The sequence below is a fragment of the Calidris pugnax genome, unplaced genomic scaffold (genome assembly GCF_001431845.1).
Source record: "Calidris pugnax isolate Ruff unplaced genomic scaffold, ASM143184v1 scaffold82, whole genome shotgun sequence".
Taxonomy (NCBI): Eukaryota; Metazoa; Chordata; class Aves; order Charadriiformes; family Scolopacidae; genus Calidris; species Calidris pugnax.
In genome coordinates this window covers 2,750,967-2,772,116 of record NW_015090833.1, presented here as the reverse complement: position 1 = coordinate 2,772,116, position 21,150 = coordinate 2,750,967, and the positions used below count along the sequence as shown (strand labels likewise).

Sequence of the window (21,150 nt, the reverse complement as noted above, 5' to 3'; positions counted from 1 at the left end):
GCTGTGCTGCACAGAGGAAACTGCCATCATCCCCTCTTTTTGGAAGTAAGTTTCTGCCCCTGTTTCCTGTTTGCCAGGATAATGTGTAGCCATCTCCCACTGCCCTGGATTGCAGGGTGGTCTTTTTAGTAGTTAGGTATCTTCTAGGAATTCTGTTATTATGGAGCGGTGATGCAGGGATCTCTTAGCTGGCCTTCCCAGGGTTAAGTGTTACATTCTAGACATTGCCTCACTGAGTTTGCTTTAATTTTATACACGTTTTCCTCCTTTTCTTTCCCACACCAGTTAGATGAAGGTTATTGTATAGCACAGCTGACCGTATATTGTATGGACACTGCTGGGTCATGACAGTGGTTGCCCCATGACATGAAAGCTCCTCCAGAGAGTTCTGGTGGGACAGTGGTTCCTGGCACTTGCTCCTTTGTCAGGACTCTGTCTGGCCTGAGTCACACTCCTAGGACACGGCCCCCACTGCTGTCTGGGGAGCGAGGAGCTCCACCACCCCAAGACTGAGAACACCCTCACAGCTGTGAGCTGGTACAAGCTGGCACTAGACAGATGAACAAGGACCGAACGAGCAGGAATTTCTGCATGAAAGCCTGTGGCTCTTCCCCCAGGCCACTAAAGCCACCTTGCATTCTGCAGAGACAACCCTCCTCTTCCTGATGCTGTCAGTTCCTCACCTTCTGTTTCTTCTCTGTTACAGTTCTGTTTCATACATTTGTGAATGTATTTTCCATTTTCATCATATTGCTTCTGCTCTTGGGTTCTCATTTCAGTTCTTTTGTTTTTTGTTTTATTTTGTTTTTTTGTTTTGGTTTGGTTTTGTTGTTTTGGTTTGTTTTTTTCCTTTTTTTTTCTGCTTTTTTTTCTCTCCACATTCTCCAGGCTGCCTGGTTCCTCCTCCTGCTCCTGCTGCTGCCGATGACGCTACCCACAATGCACCACAACCTCAACCACCATCTCTGCCTCCATCTTTCTCACAAGCCCTGCTTAGGTCTCCCCTTCCCACCCTCCCCTATCTCTTCTCTCCATCTTGTCTCTCATACTCTCTGCTCAGTGCCACTCTTGGATCCAGCAGAGGCATTGTCATGCCTGCCGCCAGCACCACTGGGTTCTCGCCCATCATTGCCACTCCAACTCCAGTAAAAAGTGACGTTCCCTTAGTTCAGGATGCAGCAGGTAACACTCCTTTGCTTTCTCTCCTAGTGTCCTGTGCCCATCTCCTTCCCCACTCACCCTGCCCACATTTTTTTCTCTGCACCTTTGGGTCAGTAAAAAAGCAAACGTCACTCTGTGTCTCTATCCAAGGCCCATCTGTGCCTGCTCCTTTTGTCTGCTGACACAGTAACCACAGCAAAGAAGGGTAACCAAAACCACAGCAAATCACTGAGGGACATATGGATACCTGAGAGCAATATCCACCAATTCCAAACTATGGAATTCCAAATCTAACAAAATCCATAGCTAAAAAGCTCTTTCAGCCTCTTGATAACAGCACGGTGGCCACAAAGCAAACTTTTGCTCATGTAGTTAATGGGACTTGGAATTCTTGTTCAGATCTTCCCGGCCACCCAACCCAGTGCCTCCCATAGTCTGAGTCCCCATCCCAGCAGGTAGATGTCTGACAAGGTACCCAGCTCCTGTATTTTTATAGATCTTATAAGCTTCACTGCTTCCTATTCATATACGAAGCCATAAAATCCAGGGCTGCTTTCCCCAGCACCAGTAAGAGAGTGAAGTACAGTCAGTGTCACCACGGTGACATCATCAGACAGCTCAGGCTGTTTCTCACACTCGCTGTTATTTACATCTGCTCTTAACAGCTGCAGAAAATACATCTAGATTTTTAGTTCTGAGCTGCCATGTTTCCCATGTGTGACTAAGATCAGAGATGTCTCAGGCTGGAGATTCTCATTCCAGCTGGGAATGTTTTTTAGGGTGTGTCTCAGTTTTGGCTTCTTTTCCCAACTCCCAGCTCTTTTCTAGTTAATTAAAGGCGTATTTGTGCTTAAACTTCACACTTAAGAGAATTCTGGCAGCTTACAAATGTCCCAGTCATTCTTCCTGCTGGTTTTAGTAATGCACAAATCCAAGGTAAATGGTTGGGAGTATGGCTGTGGGACCAGCTCCACTGGGAAGTTCACAGGTTTGGCTCATGGGACTCGGTGGGAGGAGGATCCTTGCCTTGTCCAGAGGAGTGTGTTCCAATGAACAAAATTCACAAGAAACTATATTTTTGCTGCCTTTTTTTAAAAACTTACTTGCATGCAACTTGAAACATCTTAACCTTGTGCTGTGCTTTTCTCTAATGATGTATTTTTACATTTCTTTTTACCTTTGTATAGTTTCATGAGTGTTTACATTAGCAGTAGTTGAAAAGACAAGTTTATGGCATGCACTTACCATTGAGATTTGCTTGGGATTTAATCTGTTGAGATTTGTAATCTTCAGTTGGGTGATAGGGCCTGAATGTTGTCTGGTGGCTGAAGGAGGAGAGAGTTCCAGGTTATCATCTCTTCTTCATACCCTCACTCTGAAACTTTGCCTGTATGAGAAAAGAAAATGAATTTAACTAAAGTTCTAAGCCCATCTGTTTGAACTGTTGTGAAAGCTGGGCAGACACATTGAGTTTAAAACAGGTAAAGTTTAAATTCTAGTTATTTCCCAGATTTCCCATCCAGAGTCTTTCCCCTAAGATGGTTTATCCTGATTCTTGTCTGAAGGCTGACAAGATGAGTGTTCAGACTAATGATAAAAGACTTGATGGTTTGGCTGTATTATTTTTTTTAAAAGAGGGAGTAAGGAGTTGATTTGTCCAGGCAACGATGCACTTAAACGAGTCGCCTGGAAGCAGAGAACGACATTTTAAGATATCAGATGTTTGGGGGGAGGAGAGAGTAATTGGTCACAGATTCTATAGCTAAGAGCTTGCCAATGTAAAATCTACAGTGACAGAAAGCTACTCTTTCATTGGTAGCTGGTTAAATTAGCCTCAGCACGCAGCTTCCACCAGCTACATGTCACTAAGATGGTCTCACCAGGGATGCCCCAAGCTGGTGTCCTTATTTGCAGCCTGAGCCAAAGTACCACATAACCAGTGGGTGTGGAGAAATCTTTTGTTCTCTGTGTATCCTGCAATCCTGTGAACGGTGCAGGAGATGGTGTTGCTGCTGCCATTTCCATTGACTTGTATCGCTTCAACTTTTGGAGGCTTCCTTCAACGATCACCGTGTCCTCTTAAAAGGCTGTCGGTTGAAGGGCCAGCCAGATATGGCAAAAATAGCATTTATTTTTAGCATTTAATGAGCATTTAATACCTGCTCATCAGCCAGAAAAAATAATTCTGCAACAGTCAAACAGATGACTGTTTCTTCAGTCCTGTAGACAAGGATGCAACCTGCTCTGGATTCTTAGGCCCCAGGCACTGCATGTCACAAATCATGCCTATTTTTAAGAGGATGGCAGTTTCAGCATCAAGAGAGGCAAAAAAAAAAAAAAAAAAAGTATGTTTTAGTTGCAAGCTATAATTTCCAATTACACTCACAGTTCTGCACCTGGTGAGAAATTCCTTCCTCCAACCTCGTCTGTGCTGCATGTTGATACTGGAGATTGTGGTTTGATTCTGGAAATAGCAAGCAGAGAAGAAAAAGAAGTTAATAGATATGATGAGGTCGAGTCCTTGATGTCAGCTTGATCCTAGGGGACGTGAGCACCAGCCAGTTACATGGCCCTGTGAATGAAGGTGGAAGATAGATGAGGGCTCTTTATTTACTAGGGGCATCATGTGATTTTCAAGACCCAAGGGAAAGCTGTAGAACTGGTATTTTCTCTCAGAGTCCACTGGCTAGTGATGATGAGAATTAGCCCCATTGAACATCTGTCCATCTGTCTTTCTAAGTGCACTCATCGTAATATGTAGGCTCATTAGAGTGAGGGATGGTGCAGTCTCCTGGCCAAAGTCCATCCTATTTCTATAAATCCCCCCCCTTGCAGTTTTAATCACGCATGGGATCTTCCTTCACTTCCTGCCTGTCCTTGGCAATTGTAGTGTATTACAAGAGCCAGGATTGGGAAAAACAGTATATACATACCAGTTTTTAGCATGTTTAAACTCTTTTACCACTTCAACCCCGGTGAACACCTCAGTCCTTGGACTGGGACAAGCCAGTTCCTCGGTATTAAAGTCTGATTTGAGGAACACAGGACTAGAGAGAAAGCAGCAAGAGAAATTGTAAGAGTAGCCAAAGAGAGACACAACAGATAGCGTTTGGACAACATAAGGTGTACCAGAGGAGCAATTAGAGGCAAAGTGGGATATGGTGAAAATTGAGAAAGTGCTGAGCAGCGGCCATCAGCCTGCCCAGTCCCAGAGCCCGGGCTCGCCGAGTGCCTGAGGGATGGGCTGCTGGGTGGGAACAGCCTTGGCAAATAAAGAGCTTGCCAGGATGGTTGGGGATGGAGAGACCTGGCTGTCAGCAACACCACGCTTTGCTTTGTCTCCTCAGGGAATACCATCACTATGCCAACTGCCTCGGGGGCCAAAAAGCGTTTCTGGATTATTGAAGACATGTCCCCATTTGGCAAGCGCCGTAAGACCGCATCCTCGCGCAAGATGCTGGATGAAGGGATGATGCTGGAGGGATTTCGGCGCTATGACCTCTACGAAGACTGCAAGGACTCCAGCTGCCAGTTCTCTCTCAAGGTCACCCACTACCACTGCACGCGGGAGAACTGCGGCTACAAGTTCTGTGGCCGTACCCACATGTACAAGCACGCCCAGCACCACGATCGCGTCGACAACCTGGTATTGGATGATTTCAAACGCTTCAAGTCTTCGCTGAGTTGCAACTTCCCAGACTGTCAGTTCTCTGGCAACAGCACACACTTCCACTGTCTGCGTTGCGGCTTCCGCTGCACTGACAGCACTAAGGTGACAGCCCACCGTAAGCACCACGGCAAGCAGGACGTCATCAGCGCTGCTGGCTTCTGCCAGTTCAGCTCCAGCGTGGACTGCGAGGTGCCTGACTGCAAGTACAAACTCAAGTGCTCCCACTTCCATTGCACCTACCCCGGCTGCAAACACACGGTGGTGGGCATGTCACAGATGGACTCGCACAAGCGCAAACACGAGAAGCAGGAGCGAGGGGAGCTTCCTGCCATCTCTCCTGGGCCTGAGGGCCTTGCCCACTCCACTCTCGAGTATGACATCCAGAACTCTTCCATCAACCTGGACAGCTCCCTCAACCTCAGCACTGACAACAACAGCTCCCTCTTCTTCCTGCAGAACGCGGCTGGCGTGGGCCTCAATGATTCCCTGGACCTCAGCAAGAAGCAGTCAGAAGTCACTGAAGGTCCATCACCGAGCAGAGCTGGGACCGCACCTCAGGAGAGGGGGGCGGTGGCATCCGGCTCTGGTGATGTGGAGGACGAGGATGACTCTTCCCAAGAGGATGAAGAAGATGACGAGGAGGAGATGAATGAAGAAGAGGATGATGATGAAGAGGAGGAGGACGATGATGATGATGAGGAGGATGATGAAGAGGAAGACCTGAACACAGATTCTGAAGAATCGCTGCCTGACCCTGAGGGCCTGGCCACTAAAGAAGATGGAGAACCGGAGGAGGCCGCTTCTTCCACAGACCATGGCGATGCTTCCAGGCCCCAGGGCGAGCCAGCCCTTACTCCAGCCCCGACTCCTGCTCCAGCTCCAGCTGCTGCCCCAGCCTCTACCGTTGCTCCAGCAGCTTCTCCTTAATCTTAGGGACAACAGTGGCAGTGGTTTGGTTTTGCTCTTACACAGAATTACTAAGAGGACCCCATATGAGGCAAGAACAAAGTTTGGGACGGCAAGTGAAAAACAAACTCCGTGCCACACACGAGAGAGAGAGAGAGAGAGAGGAAGGAAGGAAACCCACGCTCCTCCACAGGCCCCATAAGAGACAGGTTGGCAGCAGGACTGGTGCTGCTCGGCTTCATTCTGCAGATCACAGAACATGGGGGCAGGATGCAGCAAGAAACACCCTTTTATACGGACATGAACCTTGAGGGTACCGGCTGCTTTTCCTTGCTCCCTGCATGGTGCGTGGGGCCTGTGCCCATCTGGGGACCCTTTGTTATGGGTGGGGCTCTATCCCCCCATTTTTCTTTCTGGGTTTTATTTTTCCATGTTTTCAGTTGTACGATATTAATAATAATCTCCACTTCTTGGAGGGGGGTGGGTGGGAACAACAGGTAATGAATTTTAGAAATATATATTTGTGTGTGTGTCTCTCTCTATATATATAATGTACACACACACACACATATATAAAATTTGAGGAATTGGTGTCACAAAGACAACTAGCTCAGCTTTTGCCAGTGGAAAGGAGGGGGTGAGGGGTGTGTGCTTTCTCTCTCTCCACCCCTCCCCCCTTCTTTCTCCAGCATTAAATGAATGGCATCAGACAGCAAGGGTGGGAGCGGGTATTTATTGTCACATAAATGAGGACGCATTAATGAATGAGCGGGGGTGGGAATGGGACACTCCTCTGTTCTTCCAGATCCTTTTTACTATTAATGATAATAATTTTGAATGCTATTTATATTGTAAAACTTTCTCAGTCTACACTTTCTCTGTAGGACACCTCTCCTCATCCCTGCTGTTCTGCCTGTAGGGATTTAGCTGAAGTAACTTGGGAAGAACAGAGCAGGCAGTTAAAGGGTCTGTCACACTGGAGGACTGGGGTTAATCTCCCATCCAGTTCCATCTCATCCCAACTCCCAGGTGCTTCCTCTCTGTTGAGGGTGAGGCGTTTTTGTGGTGCTTCAGTATCCCCATCTCAGGAGGTTGTGAGCTGACCCTCTGTCCCACGGTGCAGCACAAGGAGCACCGTGCTCACAGAAGAGCGTCCCAGCCATTAAAGCAGCCTTGAAAATACTACTTGCTCTCTGACCCAAGCAGTCGTACGATGACAGGTATGTCCCTGGCCCCAAGCCCTCGTCCCCAGCCTTCACTGCAGATGGGCAAGTCTCTTTCTGCATGGACCGATACGGATCTCTGGTGACTTCTGGGAGAGGGTGAAGGCACCACTGAAGAGGGAGGAAAGGGCAGGGAAACATTCAGGATCCCACTATGGGATGTCCTGCTCGGACTGGGGGTCTCTTTTGCTCAGCGCTGGGGCTGGGGAGGGGGGACTACACTGTTCTGCAGCACCTGTGTAGCTGTTGGCCCAGACATGGTTTTTTGCAGCTACAAAACATGAGGCTGCTGTAACCTACGCAGCACAGAGCACTTGAAGATGGGGGAGATGCCAGGATGTAGTCCAGCTAGGAATTAGTGCATTTCTGGGTCCATGCTGATGAGTTTTGCCAAGTAGGGCTAATAGCTTGGGCACTGCGTATGCAAATGCAACTATAATGTGTCCAGACCTGCCACCTCCAGAAGCTTGGGCTTTCCCCTGGTTACAAGCTCTTCCCTGCTCTCTTTTCCTAGCCCAGTCTGGGAACACACACTACAGGATACTGTCCCGGACTCTGACAGGTGAGACAGTGGCTGTTTGACCCCAAATCCTCGCCTGAGTCTGAAAGAGAGGGCTTATCTACACACACCTGGGCTCCAGAAGGACTAGCTGTATGAATTAATTCTGATAATAGTTATTTCAGTGCCAGTTTGTAAGTATACCAGCCTAGCAAAAGGTTCCTTGTGTCTGAAGTTTGTTGTTTGTTTTTTAAAAAAAAAAAAACCTAATTATTTTTTCTAACGTCATGCAGGCGCCCCCTCCCCCTCCAGCTCCACGAGCACTTCAGCTCCAAGGGATCCCCAGAATTTGTTTTCACCCTGAACGGATAAAGGCCTCAAGAAGTTTAGGTTGCTTTTTTTTTTTTTTTAATTATTTCCCTAAGGACTGGTGCAGATCAGGTCTGATTTATAAACAAGCAGCTCAGCTGTGTAAATGTAGGGACAGAATGTTCAGATAATGTTTCAAAAGGAAAGGCAAAAAAAAAAAAAAAAAAAAAAGTTGTACAGTATTTTTCCTGTAAAGGTTATTACTATATATAGAACAAAAGAGAAACCACCGATGCCAGGGGGATGAGGGGGGTCACCTGCCTTCTGGATAGCCCTTAGATATGGTTAATTGTGTGCAATTTTTTTTTCTCTTTTTCTTTTTTTTTTTTTTCTTCAATGTAGTGTTTGTTTGTAGGGGGTGGCAGGGGAGGGGGGGCCTTAATGCTACGGTTTGAGGCTGACTTCACACTCCTAGCACTGACCGGAGCTGCACGAATCCGAATTCTAACTTGAATTTTGTAGAAATGAAACAAATGAAAACAAAACAAATGAAATATTGTTATTACTAGTTTGTAGTATATTTAATTCTTTGGAGTTCTTTTCCTCTATCAGCTATTTGTGTGGCTTTTATTTTTATAGGGTTTTATTTTTTTGTTTGTTTTTGTTTTGTTTGGTATATCCCCTGCCCTCAACTGTGTGTTTTCTAGCACAACTCAGTTCTTGGATATAATGAAGCTCATGTTCCTGGGGCAGAGTGAGGGAACGAGGCCCTGGAATTTTTAGAAATGGGATGGGGCAAAAAAGATTTGATTTAAACAGCATTTGCTGCAGGTTCTATACTTGTACATTTTTCCCATATTCAACTACTTAGATAGTATGGTGATGGGCTCCAAGAGGAATCCTTGGATGTAACACAAGCCACATCTTGCAAAACAGATGTGTTTATTTTGTACCACTGAAATCAACACGATGTGTCTCAGTGACTTTTGTGGGAGCGGGATGGAGCCTGCTGCCTTCAGCATCCTCGAGGTTCATCCCAAACCTGCCTGGGAGCGTTGCTGACCCTGAAGGCGAGGGGGGGTCTGGTTCCGGTGGCACCGCGCGGGGCTCACCTGGGCCATTTGTTTCCGTTTGGGAGAGACGGGCTGGTTCCCTGCACCGGGATGTAGTGGTTTTACCTCTTCCCTTTCCTATCTCACCAGACTCCGCTGACTGACTCACTGCACAGCAGCAGGAGAAAGCAGAAGCATGTGGAGAACAGGGGGTAGAAGCTCTACCAGTCGCCCCACTAACGCCGGCCCCCTTTGCCCCGGCGCTGGCTGTCACAGACCCCCCCGGGGGGCAGCTTTAGGCCGGAGGGGCTGCAGCAGGGCGGGCGCTGGCAGGGGCCCTGTCTCACGCGTCCTTCCCGTGTGGCTCTGAGCGTGCAGGAAGGGCCTGTGTTTATCTATGCACACCATTTTTTCCCCCCAGGCACCCTACTTCTCCCTGACATCTCAGCCTTTCTCCCAGACTCCTGTCGCCTCTCCTCCGGGAGCTGGCACAGGGAATGAGATCTCTTCCCTAAGAGGCTACTGCTAAAGGTGGTGCCCGAGCAGGGGCTGACCCCAGGGGGGTCACACACCCTCCCAGGACAGGGGCCACCCTGGCCCTACCCCCAGAGCGCGTCTCCCTCAACTTCTCTGAGTCTTGTTTCTGTAAATCTATGTCTCTGTTTGCAAACAACAACAACAACAAGAAAGTTTAAACCCATCTTTTTCTTCTGCCATGTTAAGGCTTTAATTCAGCAAAACTCTTAAGCAGATGTTTTCTGAAGGGGCACAGATTTCAGCCCGTGCTTAAGGGCTTTTCTGAACAAAGGCCTCGACAGCAGAGACCCCTTTTACAGCAAGGTGTTTCTGTCACTTCAAACGATCATATCAATAGGACTGTTAATACACCACCACTGAGATACTGCTTAAAAGAGTGAGGAGAGTCAGCGAACTGTGTGAGGAGGGGGAAGGAGGAGAGAGGAAATGGAACTATTCTGCCCAAAACAAGATAAAAACCAAACAAAATAAACCTTGAGATGGACCCTCCTGATTCTGCTACCATTCACTGCTGAAGAGCAAAAAAAATGAAATAAACCTATTGACTAGATTGTTCATTCTAGCCACAAACTCAACTGGATTAAAGTCTGTGTGGAAGGAATTTTGTAAAGAAAATAAAAAAATAAAAAAAATTTTCCAATGTAGCAAAAAAAAAAAACTTTAAAAAACAAAAATGAAAAAAAAAGACAAAAGAGGGAGGATTCTAGCCTTTTGTAATATCCATATTGCACACTAGGACTATAAGCCATTGCTAGCTCATTTTGAATTTTAAATGTGTAATTTTTTTTTTTGTTTTGTTGTTGTTTTTTTTTCTTTCCGTGGGGGAGGGGGGGAAATAAATGCTTGAACCACCAATGCTCTTTTTAATGTTTTATAAATATGTATGTGTATATATATAAATATAAAAATAATATGTATGCACATATATATGTGTGTGTGTATATATCTATATGTATATACATATATATAGATATATAGATATATATATAGGTTTTGAGACAAAAATGCAGAAAGTGAAAAAAAAAACACCCTAAACAGGATGGTGTGCTCTGATTTACTTGAATCTGGTCTCTTCAGCACCTGCGTTATTAAGAACTGAATATTTTTCCACTTGAATTTAGTGCTATTAGAAATTTAATATATGTGTTTTATTTATTTGATTTTTTTTTTGCATGACTGATGCAAGGTTTGACATTTTCACTCAATAAAAACTGGAAAAAAACCCCAAAGTTTTAAGTGATCAAGTTGTCTTCTTGATTGACGAGGTGGTTTATTTTTTTAAGACCTAACAAGTCTCGGAGCAGTTCGGGTCTTTTAAAGCACCCATTTTAACAGCCACTGTTTTAGCACTAGTTCTGAGGTGATAAGTGCAGTAGGAACAGGGTTCTCTTTATATGGACTCAAGCTTTTTAAGCAGCCTGTACTTTTATTTGAAGTGCTCATGGGGGCCCCTGACACAAGTGCTTCAATCTCCATGACTTGCTAATCTGGGACTGGGACTGGAGATGTGACCACTCACATTTGGCTTTTCCCTTTCTGCCTTGGCCTGAGACCTCTGGGTGGTGCGTTGGGCTCCGTGGTGGAACTGCTTGTGATAACCCACTCGAGACCTTACAATGACATTCAAAGCCCACTAAATCAATAGACCTTTGACTGTCACCCTGACACAATAGAGAGGAGGAGCATCAATGAAAGATCCTGTCTGTGTAGAAGGGTGGGGCTAATAAATCTACTAATTTCCAGTAAAATGCAATGTTGAAGCCACATACTTAGAACTTAGCAAGAACACATAGAGCTGTGCACTGTGCATTGAAGATCAGAAGGAACGTGTTCCTTACCTGGTCTCACCGTGGCTTCTTCCTGCTGCAGAAACTTGTTCACCCGATGCGCCGAAGCCCAGTGCCATCTGGGATGAGAAGCCTCTCGGGCAGGAGGGTACAGCCGATCGGCGGTCGGGCGTGCTGACTGTAAGGGAACAATAGATCAGATGAACCCACTGCATGCTCCATACAGCTTGTCCCCACCCTTTTCCTCCCCAAAATTTGTGCCAGGCCCAGGCACTTCTGCTCTGGAGATGGGTCTAGAAGGGCTTTCAGCAGCAGCAGCTCTGCTCTGCGTGGAACAGGGGGACAGGCAGTAGATGCCCTTTTTTCACAAGGAGGTAAGGGGGGTGGGGAGGGAGAGAGGTGGCAGAGTGTGTGTTTTCACAGCACTTCACCTTCGCTAAAGCAACTGCCCTTGTGGTATCTGCCAGGTACCAACGTGCCCCTGAGTACTCGCCCTCAGTGGAAGGACATTTCCTAGTGATCCTTGTGGAAAGTTGTACATATATAAAGACGTAACTCTGCACAAGAGCTGCCTCTGCATTGACGCACACACCCCCACACCCCCACACCCCACCTGCCTCTCCCAAAGCTGGTTTCCCACTGGGGAGGCTCGGCGGTCACACACAGCCCAGCACAGCCCCCGTCGTGCCGGGTGCACGCTCCTAGACACTGGCCGGGTGTGAGACACTGCTCTGGCTCTTTGGCCTGTCCTGCCAAAGTGCTGTTGAGAATGGGGCAAAGAGGAATGTCAAAGTTCTTGTTTTACCCAAAGAACCCCTCTCCCGTGAGGGTCTTTTCCTCCCATCTTGAAGCAGCTGGGTCTTAGCTCCTCTCTGCCACTGGTCAGAGAACCCAGGAGCAGCAAAGCAGCGCCTGCCAAGCCTGATGCATTGGCAGCAGCTGCCTCCTTATTAGCAGAGAGGATTAGACTCCTCTCTCTTTCAAAGCCCCCTCGTTGCTCTGCTGCAGCTCCCAGCCATCCTGTTTTCAGATGTCATTATCTGAACATGCTCCTAATCCGACCTTGGAGCACAGAGGTTTGCTCTCACTGGAGCTCTGCCCGCAGCACATGGGATATTTACATGACTCTGTTTCTGGGGGGGGACAGGGGATGTGAACGACACGACTCACTGTTTAAAAGCTCTTGCTGGAACTTGCCTGCTCTCTGTGGAACCGACTGCACTTCATAAAAGAATGACTAAGTCATGGGAGAAGCTGCAAGTTGAACAAATCAAAGCCTCACTATTGCATTCATCACAAGCCCTCGCGGCCGGTGACACTGCAGCTCTGCAGCCAGCCCTGCTGAGCCGCGGGCAGCAGCAGGCACCCCGCGAGGCTGCTTGTGCTAAAATCAAGGAAAAAGTGCTTGTGCTAAAGTCAGGACAAAACCTGGGCAGTTGCTGCTGCTATTGCAGGTTGATTACATCAAGTGTACCCCTCTAACAGCATTTTTTGTGAGTGCAGGACCCTACAGTTACACACAGCCACAAAACTACACTGCCTGATGTAAGACACTGGCCATCCACGTTTCAGCACACTACCAGCTCTTCTGCAGCACCCACCAACACAGGCACCCACAGCGGGAGGATCCCTGGGCACCAGCCCAAACATCAAACAGAGAAGCACTGCTTTCCCCGTTCCAAACAATTCAAGACTTTTAAGCAACAGAGGCAGCAAAAGTTCAATCACCTCAAAGATAAAGCAGCAGCATTCAAGGTATTCTAAGACACAGGATGGGAGACCAGATGGTTCTGCTGCTGCTTCCAGTCATCCCGGTGTTTAGATGTCATTACCAAACACACCCAGTCCAGCCTTAGCACATGGAGACCTGTCCTTGCTGGAGCCACAGGGGCCAACCAGGACAGTTAGTTTATCAGTGTTGGCCAAAAGTTAAGGTAATGGCCATTACAGTGGCTCAGAAAGGTGATCAGAACAATTCACCCAAGCATTTCTCACAGACAGTCCAGCCAGGGTATTTCTAGGGATTACTAGGGAAATACTGCTTTGGGTTACAGCTCTCCCTGTGTCCCTAGCCGTGGGTGTAGGCCATCCCACAGTCACCCCTGAGCCACCCGTGGGGTGCACAGAGCTGCTGCACGAGCCCCGTGAACACTCCTCGCAGCCTGTGCGGCCGCGTACAGAACAGTGAAGCACGTCTGACTCCGGGAGGATATTTACTCAAGGAGCACAATGTGTCCTACACCCAGACAGAAGGAAATTCAGAATTCTGATGCGTACTGGTACAGAGGAAAAGCAGCTGTTATGACGCACAACACATACTGGCAGAACTTACAGCTTGCAAGGACCAATGCTCAACACTGGCATAACCACATCAAGAAAGACTTCCTAGGGAAACAGGTCTGTTAAATAAACCCATCTTTATACCTCTAGATTAGAGAATCACATTTGGAACTGAGCAGGATGAAGTCCCCGGGTATGAGCGTGGCCAGTTCCCCCCAGGAACCCAGGGGAACCCATAGGGCAGGAAAGGGGCACTACACATGTGCTGCTGCAGCTTTAGAGAAACCTACTGTTCTGAAGATAGGGCACGCCTTTGGTGGGGTGGCAGGGCTGGAGACTCCTAGCTCTCTTAGGAGACTAGCACATCCTCCTCTCTGTAATAGGACAAGAGGCCAGAAGTAGACATTTTGACAAAACAGAGACACAAAAGGCGAATAAACATTCACACAAGGGAGAAAAAATTAATTGAGCCAGCTTTTGGTACTGTCCATGTTGCCCAGGTATGGGAACTAAGATAGAAACCCTCCATTAACAGGTAGCAACTAGCTAACAAATAATAAATGCCTTGATACTTCCTGGAAAAAGTATTTTCAGCGGGCATTCAGTAAAACAACACAAAGCAAGAGAGAAGTATTACAACACTGAAGTGAGCAAAAAAGTGTGGACCAAATGTTTAAAGCTAAGACCTTCACCTGACCTCTAAAATGTCCTCAGTTCGGCACAAGCCCTTTCCATCAAGCAAGGTTCTGAACCAACAGTCCTGCTCCACGGTACGTACCGACTGCGGCAGCTGCTTGTCTCACAGCTGAGTTTCACATTTGCACTTCTGGACTTTCACACACAGGCACAAAACTGTGTTCAGGAACCTGCAGGTGCCTTTTTAAAGACGATGGGAAGCCCTTTTAAAGCATCAGCTCTTGGGGAAAGGGAAGGAGAGGAGCTGTAACCAAATATATCCCCCCCTTAATTTGCATGCAGTCTGCACAGGAGACTGAAGCTTTCAAACATGACAATAAAATCTCACATCATCTTCAACGGGAACATCAACTTTAAAGACTTCTCTGAAAGCCAATGATCAGCTTGTACCTATTCCAAACAAAAAAGGCATGCAGATTGTTGGGAATATTTTTGGAGTTTCACATAGGCACATATACACATGAATAAATAAATTATTTCTGTCTTTCTCTACAAATCAAGGCAGAACTTGGTTTAATATGACCAAACTTGGAAAAAGGAGAGCATGCACGAACATACTGTACACACGACTTGCACATGCACAGCCGCAGCAGAATAGGCAGGGTCACCTAATGCTTGTGTGGGGACAAGGACAGCACACCAGCTCTGGTGAAAGCTGGCACTAGCACGTGAAAAAACTGCATGTGTGACGTTTGCTGTACCTGGTATATTTTATGGGTATCTACAAAAAGGTAAGGATTGGCAAGATGCTTTTGGGTCCCTCTGTTGCAGACACTATTATGTGGAAATCCAATATTCACGCAGGAAGCTCCTGCTTTTCAGGTCTCTCTCTGCTGTCTTGGACAAACTTTACCAGCACCTGAAAGCTGACAATATCTGGTTCTGGAGGTAACAATCTCTACCAAAGGGGTGAGGACAAAGAGGGGAGAAAGGCACCGAACAGCATTTGTAGGTACAACAGGTGTCAGAAGGGGTGACAAGTTCTTCAATCCAACTCTGGGGCAAGAAGTGGGCTCCCTGGAGTCCCTAATGTGCACCTTCCCTTACAAGGACCAAGTCCCTGTGCAGAAGACAGGAATGTGGCCCCTCCAGAGGCAAATCCCTTCACCTCACCCGGGGGAGGCAGAGTGCTCTGCCCCCTCAGTCCCACTCTTGCCCCTGAAGTGCCCCAGACCCATCCTGGCTGCGGAGGGGTGGCCAACAGAGGCGGCTTCCCTCCTTCCTTTTGCTCTTTTTTGGCAGGGAAACTCTTAAACAAACAAATGAAGAAACACTGAGGATTTAAGTAAACAGATGAAGATTTATCTGACAGGCAGCCTGAGCCTTTCCCTGCCCCCTTCCCTTCCCACAGGGCAGGGTGCTGCCTTGTGCTCTCACTGGGAAGCCATCTACCAACGGTACTTGTCCCAAGCCCCAGCTGTCACCAGCAGCCCCTGGGACCCTCCTGTCATCCCAGGCCACAGCCAAGCTCTGCCTCAACATCAGAGCTCTACAGTCCAAAACATTAGGATGAAACATAGACATTTGATCTGTGGGCAAAGCAACTTAGGAAGCCCCTCACATGGAAGCTTGTCTGTTCAGCCACCAGGCACTCATGTACAAGCCACCTCTCAGCTAGAGCCAGCGAGACGGCCGGGGGCCAGCTCTGGCCTGTGGCTGGAGGCCACACCATGGCCTGAGCCCTGCACCGAGGCCGGTAACAGCCCCTGTGCAGCTGAAACAACCCCTCCACGTCCCTACGGAGGGGACACCCACTGCCAGGGGCGTTCACCACGCTTCATTTTATACAAATTAGCAGCCCCTGCCTGTGGCTTTCAGACTTGGGAAAAAAGGAGGTAAGAAACAGAAGCAATAGCGTGATGTTCCAGTTTCAGTGGAAACATGAGGCTGCCCCTAGCTTATTCTGGGGAAGAGAAGAGACTGTGAAGCCCCAAATTCCACCTCACACCCAAAACTTGCTGGCTGCTGCAGTGGGAGCGTTGATACTGCAGTACAGCAATGCACAGACACAAAACCACACAAGTAAACAGGCAAATAAACGGGCATGCAGAGATGCAATCTACTGCCCGTGCTGTGAGAGGGCAGGAAGCAAACAACGGTTCATCTCCCCAGGAAAGCTGCAGCCATTGAGCACAGGCTGTTGTGCAGCACCTATCGGTTGGGACTGCTTAAGTAAAGCAAATCTGTTCAAAGAGACGGAAGAATGTCCACCCAAGAATTTGTTCTGGTTTAATTAAATCAGTTAAAGAAATTAATTTTAAAGAGGTGTTACTCTAGCTCCACACAGATAAACCCTCAGTGCTCGCCTACAGAAGCAGAGATAAAGTTGGAAGGAGGCTGTTTCTGAAGTGTTTGAAAGAAAAAGGAATGAGCTTAGGCATTAGGAGAGGGGCAGGCACGAGGGAAGGCTGAAAAACCTACACCAGGGATGCCGCACACAACAGACATGCCAAGCAGACAAAGCGACTGAGACAGACAAGCAGGCTGGCAAAGGGACAGGCACAAAAAGGAAAACAGACAACAAATAAGCCAGTTGTACTCCTAGATCCTCTGAATCAGCCCTATCCAGCCAATCACCTTCTCACTCAGGAGACACAGTCCTAAAGAAAAGCAAGTATTTTACCTAAACCAGAAAAAAATACTATGTCAAAACCCCCCATGCTCCTCTTCAGGCATATTCTTGCAGCTGTCATCATAAAATATCTCTCATTATTTGCACAAATATAGAAGAAAAACCATCCTGAAGGGTTAAATCCTTCAGCAGATGCAGAAAAGAAGGGCTTGGTGGGAAAACAGGGGTGTTCTTCCAGGATGCTCCATATCGTAAGTAACCCCTGAGCAGTCCTTGCAAAGCATTTGGGGAGATTTTTAGTCTGAAAGACACTTTACAAAAATAAATTGTAATTGAGTTTAATAATCTTCCCCTTTTCAGAAAGGGCCTGACAGATGCTGCCTAGTGCTCACTTCTGCCCCATTTCAAATATTTTTACCTTATTTGGATGAAATATATTATTTTTCTAATGAAAGGAGGTTGGTTGTTTTTTTTTTTTTTTTTTCCAAAGAGCGTATAGCGAAGATGCTTTTCCTCTCTTGTCTAAAGGAAGATGGCTCCAGAGCCTGCCAAGAAGGAAGTACATGAGCTCTTCTGTTGGTTTTTTTTTTTTCCCCCCTAGAAAATGCCAATTTACAAGGAGAGTGTTTCTTGACAGTCAAGTTGCTAATGCAACACCTGTCCTCCATTCCTGAAGGATCTTTTATTCATCTGGAAGTAGCCTGAGCAGTTCTAAGAAAGTGAGGCTGATTATTGCAAAATTCAGTATTTTCTTTTGTTTTTTTTTTTTTTTTTTTTTCCAAAGAGCTGGTTTTCCCTTCGTCCAGCTGGTGCCTTTATTAGGTTAGTGCTTGCTCCCTTTTGGGGATGGGACTGTTTTTTTCCCCGAGCTGGGAGAGACCATGCCAGCCCCTCAATCTACAAGTGCACAGTTCAGAGATTCTACTGCACAGCAAGTGGAGGAGTTGGGCCCTGCCCTCCCTCTTCCCTGATACCCCGAAATACACCTTGGGTACATTTCTATTATTTTATTTCATTTTTTGCCAGCGCACATAATGGTAAAACCCAGCCTTTCACCCCCATAATAGGTGGGCACAGCTCTAAAGGTGCCTACAGAGGCTGACTCCTGAGGAAAGAGCATAGTCTAGGGAGGAGATGATAAAAGGGAAAATGAAGGAGGCTGGAAGTTCTCTTCTGTGCCCATAGGTAAATAATTTCCTATGTTTTACCTCACAGCATCCCTTTACATATGTTTTCAATCCCTGGAGGCCAAGCCACTCTCTTGCTTTGCACTTTTATCCCACCCAATGGTACAAGAGGTCAAGTCCAGGCTGGAAGACTCTCTGCTCAAGCTTAACATCAGGTTTTGGTGTGCAGGGTCACCACCACATACAATTTGTGCTCAACGTAAAGCACCACCCCACAGAAGGGACCTTCCAAAGCTTCCTGGTGTCAAAGCCCTTGGGAAACACATGCTCTACAACCTGCTGGGCGAGGAGGGTCTAGTCAAGCATGGAGACCTTGTCTTTAACACAGTAGGTTTGCAACAAAGAGCTACACTGGACAGCACCTGTTTTCCCCAAGCATCACGCTGCCCCACCAAAAGAAAGGCAAAGGCAGCCTCCATTTCTGTAGCAGACATTGCAAATGAGAGCATCGGAGTAGACACAGACCAGGTTTTTCTATTCCTGGTTGCAGGCACCAGCCCAGCATGTACCATGCTTCCTTCCACCAGTACACAGCAGGACAGACCTTCTGGCAACCCTTCTAACAAACCCCAGACCAGGGAAAAGGAGCAGCCAGTTCCCCACTCCATTGAAGACAAAACGAAGAGAGAACATAGTTATTAAAAAGCACTTACTTTCAGAAGAATGCAAGCTGCAGTAAGGAAAGCTCATGTCCAAAATGTCTGCCTCCAAGCCAGGGCACACTGGCTAATTGACCCAGGCTGCTCCTGGAGCTCATCTCCCCCAGCTGTGCAGCCCAGGCCATCAGGGGAGAGTGGCTACAGCTGGGTGCTGGGGAGGCTCCAGGGCACAGCAGTTCATGGGGGTGGGGGGTTGTGTGAGCTGCAGGACTTATTGTGAAACCTAGTTCTCAAAGGTGACTTTCTCTGCAACTTGTTTTTGTCACATCTCTGCATTTCCCAGCCAGTATTTTTTATCATCACACGTGGAAACCGAGGCACGCTTAGAAATAAAATACTCCGCAAAGCATTATGCAGCAAAGCAGCAGGATGAGAGGGATCCTACAGTCCATCCTCTTCCTTCTGCTCCCAACACTGCTCGGTTACACCCCCGATATGCAAAAAGCAATAAAAAAATTCTTCCTGCTTCAGACAAAGATGCACATAGGAGTTATTTGTCCCATCTGGGGGTGAGGAAAAGTGGACAAAGATGATCAGGAGACATCTCTCTTAACCCCTTCCCATACTGAATTTTTTGAGTTTCCCACATTTCTCTCACAACTACTAAAAAGGGAGCTTTTATATCCTCAAATTACTGGAAAGCACCAGCCTGATACTATTTCCTTTAGGAGAGAGAGCAGAGGCTCAGGGGTCTCACTGAAGTGTGCTCCAATCCCGCTGTTCAGAGGAAGGTCCCTTCACCTGCTTTCCAAACGCTACCAAGGACCTACAGAAACCATGTTACAAACCCACTGAACTCGCTCACAGGGCTGTTGTTATTCTTCCTGTGTCAAAACAAAGCTTGATTACACAGTAAAACAGAGTACTTGAATAAGCCACATGGAAGGTAAAAGTTGCTGCTGTCTTCCTTGTTCTGCAGAAGAAAGGTTCACTGCCTGGTCATCTCTCAGCTAACGCGATGCTACTCTCAGTGCCTACTGGTCAGTGGTTAAACATTTCACAGAGCAGCTGATCTAAGAAGTTTGTTTCTAGTAAAAGAAAAAAAAAAAGGAAAAAAATTACAAGTCAGCAGTCAGGCTACACAGTTCATAAGGACCAAAATACTCACCCTGTAACTGTTGCTGTGCTGGAATGACAAGGAACACGAGAAAGAGAAATAAAACTCATGATTCATGACAATACCTGCTGGTAAGAAGGTCTGGGTTCTTCCAAATTCGCTGCTGGTAAGTTGGATCTCTTCAACAAAGTACACAAACACCCCATCAGCAGCCAGAGGCCCAGAGTTAGCTTTTTTTGAGCAACAACTGGCTATGATGGGAGTCTTCTGGGTTTCATCAGGTTGGGGAAAGGAAAAACTGTGACCTATTGAATTGGTAAAGGTTCTAAGAAGCAAAAACTAAGGGAGGGAAAAGGGCAGTTGAAGGAAACTGCCTTTTACTCTGGACCAGAAATTTTGAGGTAAATTAAGTGAACACTGGCAACATGGAGGAAAAGGGGGGAAAAATGAACCCGCAGGGATGCTTGTATTGTAAACCTCGTAAGTCACTCTGCAAGGCACATACCTCAGCAACATATTTTCCACATTTCACCAACTGCTGTTGTCCAGGCACTTTCTATTTTCAAAACCTTCTATGTATATAAAATGTACACAGGCAGGACAATACTTTTTCATCACATCCCTGCGTTCAGTCGTGTTTTCTTTTCACAAGGATTCTTGGCTTGGAGAAATGAAAAGTGCCATCTCCTAAGAAAAGACTTTCCTTTTAAACACTTTCAAATTTGCCCTGTTTTAGCTAAACGTGACGTTCTTTCTGAACGTTAAACAGTGGAGAGAGAGACGGCGAGGGAGGGACACACACACACTCACTCACTCCTGGGGAAGATATTCGTCCATTTAAGGAATGAGAAATCATCACATTCAGCAGCAGGTCTAAATACAGTAATATGAAGGTCCCTTTCACTCCCCCTGAGCAGGAAAATGTCACTGTGTACCAGACACCCAAATACTCAGGAATCAAGTAAATCCCTCATTTTTAAGAAGGGAGCCAAAGACTTCTGTTGAACAAAGATGGGACTGCAGTAGCTACGCATTAGTTGCTGTACGCCATTTCTTCCAATGGCTTGTGCAGTGCCATGGCAGGGTTATCCCCGTCACGGGACACGGCACAGCATTCCCGCCCGCAGATAAGCCGGAGGGGCCGTGGGATATCTCACACGCTCCCGTCAGCACCTCCTGCCGCCGGGGTGGAAAGGAGCCGGGGCTGCATCGCACACCCTGCAGAGCCTCCTGCTGGGAGGAAAGGGCTGGGATGGCTGTGTTTTACTCACCGGATCATACATCCATCTCAGCCTTTGCAACACTGGAGGCCACCGAGCATTGCAGGGCTGTTGGAGCTATTTATGTTGTACTTTAGATTGTACTTACACCATTCCCGACACTGCCTCCTGCTGATACAACCTAGTATTGGAGCAGCCACAAAATCAACCATCAAAGTCTTTCAGAAAACATTTTATACGGACTGAATTTCTGTAATAATGCCTTTTCCTTCCCTCTACCCCCCTGCATGCGTATTTCTCCCCAAAATAACAGCCACAGCAATCCAGTAACAGCC

General features: G+C 47.1%; 1 protein-coding gene across 3 annotated transcripts in view; it reads left to right on the top strand.

The window, feature by feature from the left end:
* Window positions 1-10,586, top strand: part of CASZ1 (castor zinc finger 1) — a 211,432-nt gene extending 200,846 nt beyond the window's left edge. For all 3 annotated transcript variants that reach the window (XM_014941481.1, XM_014941483.1, XM_014941482.1), the window contains 2 exons: window positions 889-1,182; window positions 4,509-10,586. In XM_014941481.1, coding sequence (XP_014796967.1) covers window positions 889-1,182; window positions 4,509-5,758 — 1,544 coding nt within the window. In that variant the 3' untranslated portion in view covers window positions 5,759-10,586. The remainder of the gene's footprint in view (window positions 1-888; window positions 1,183-4,508) is intronic.
* Window positions 10,587-21,150: the final 10,564 nt, after the last annotated feature.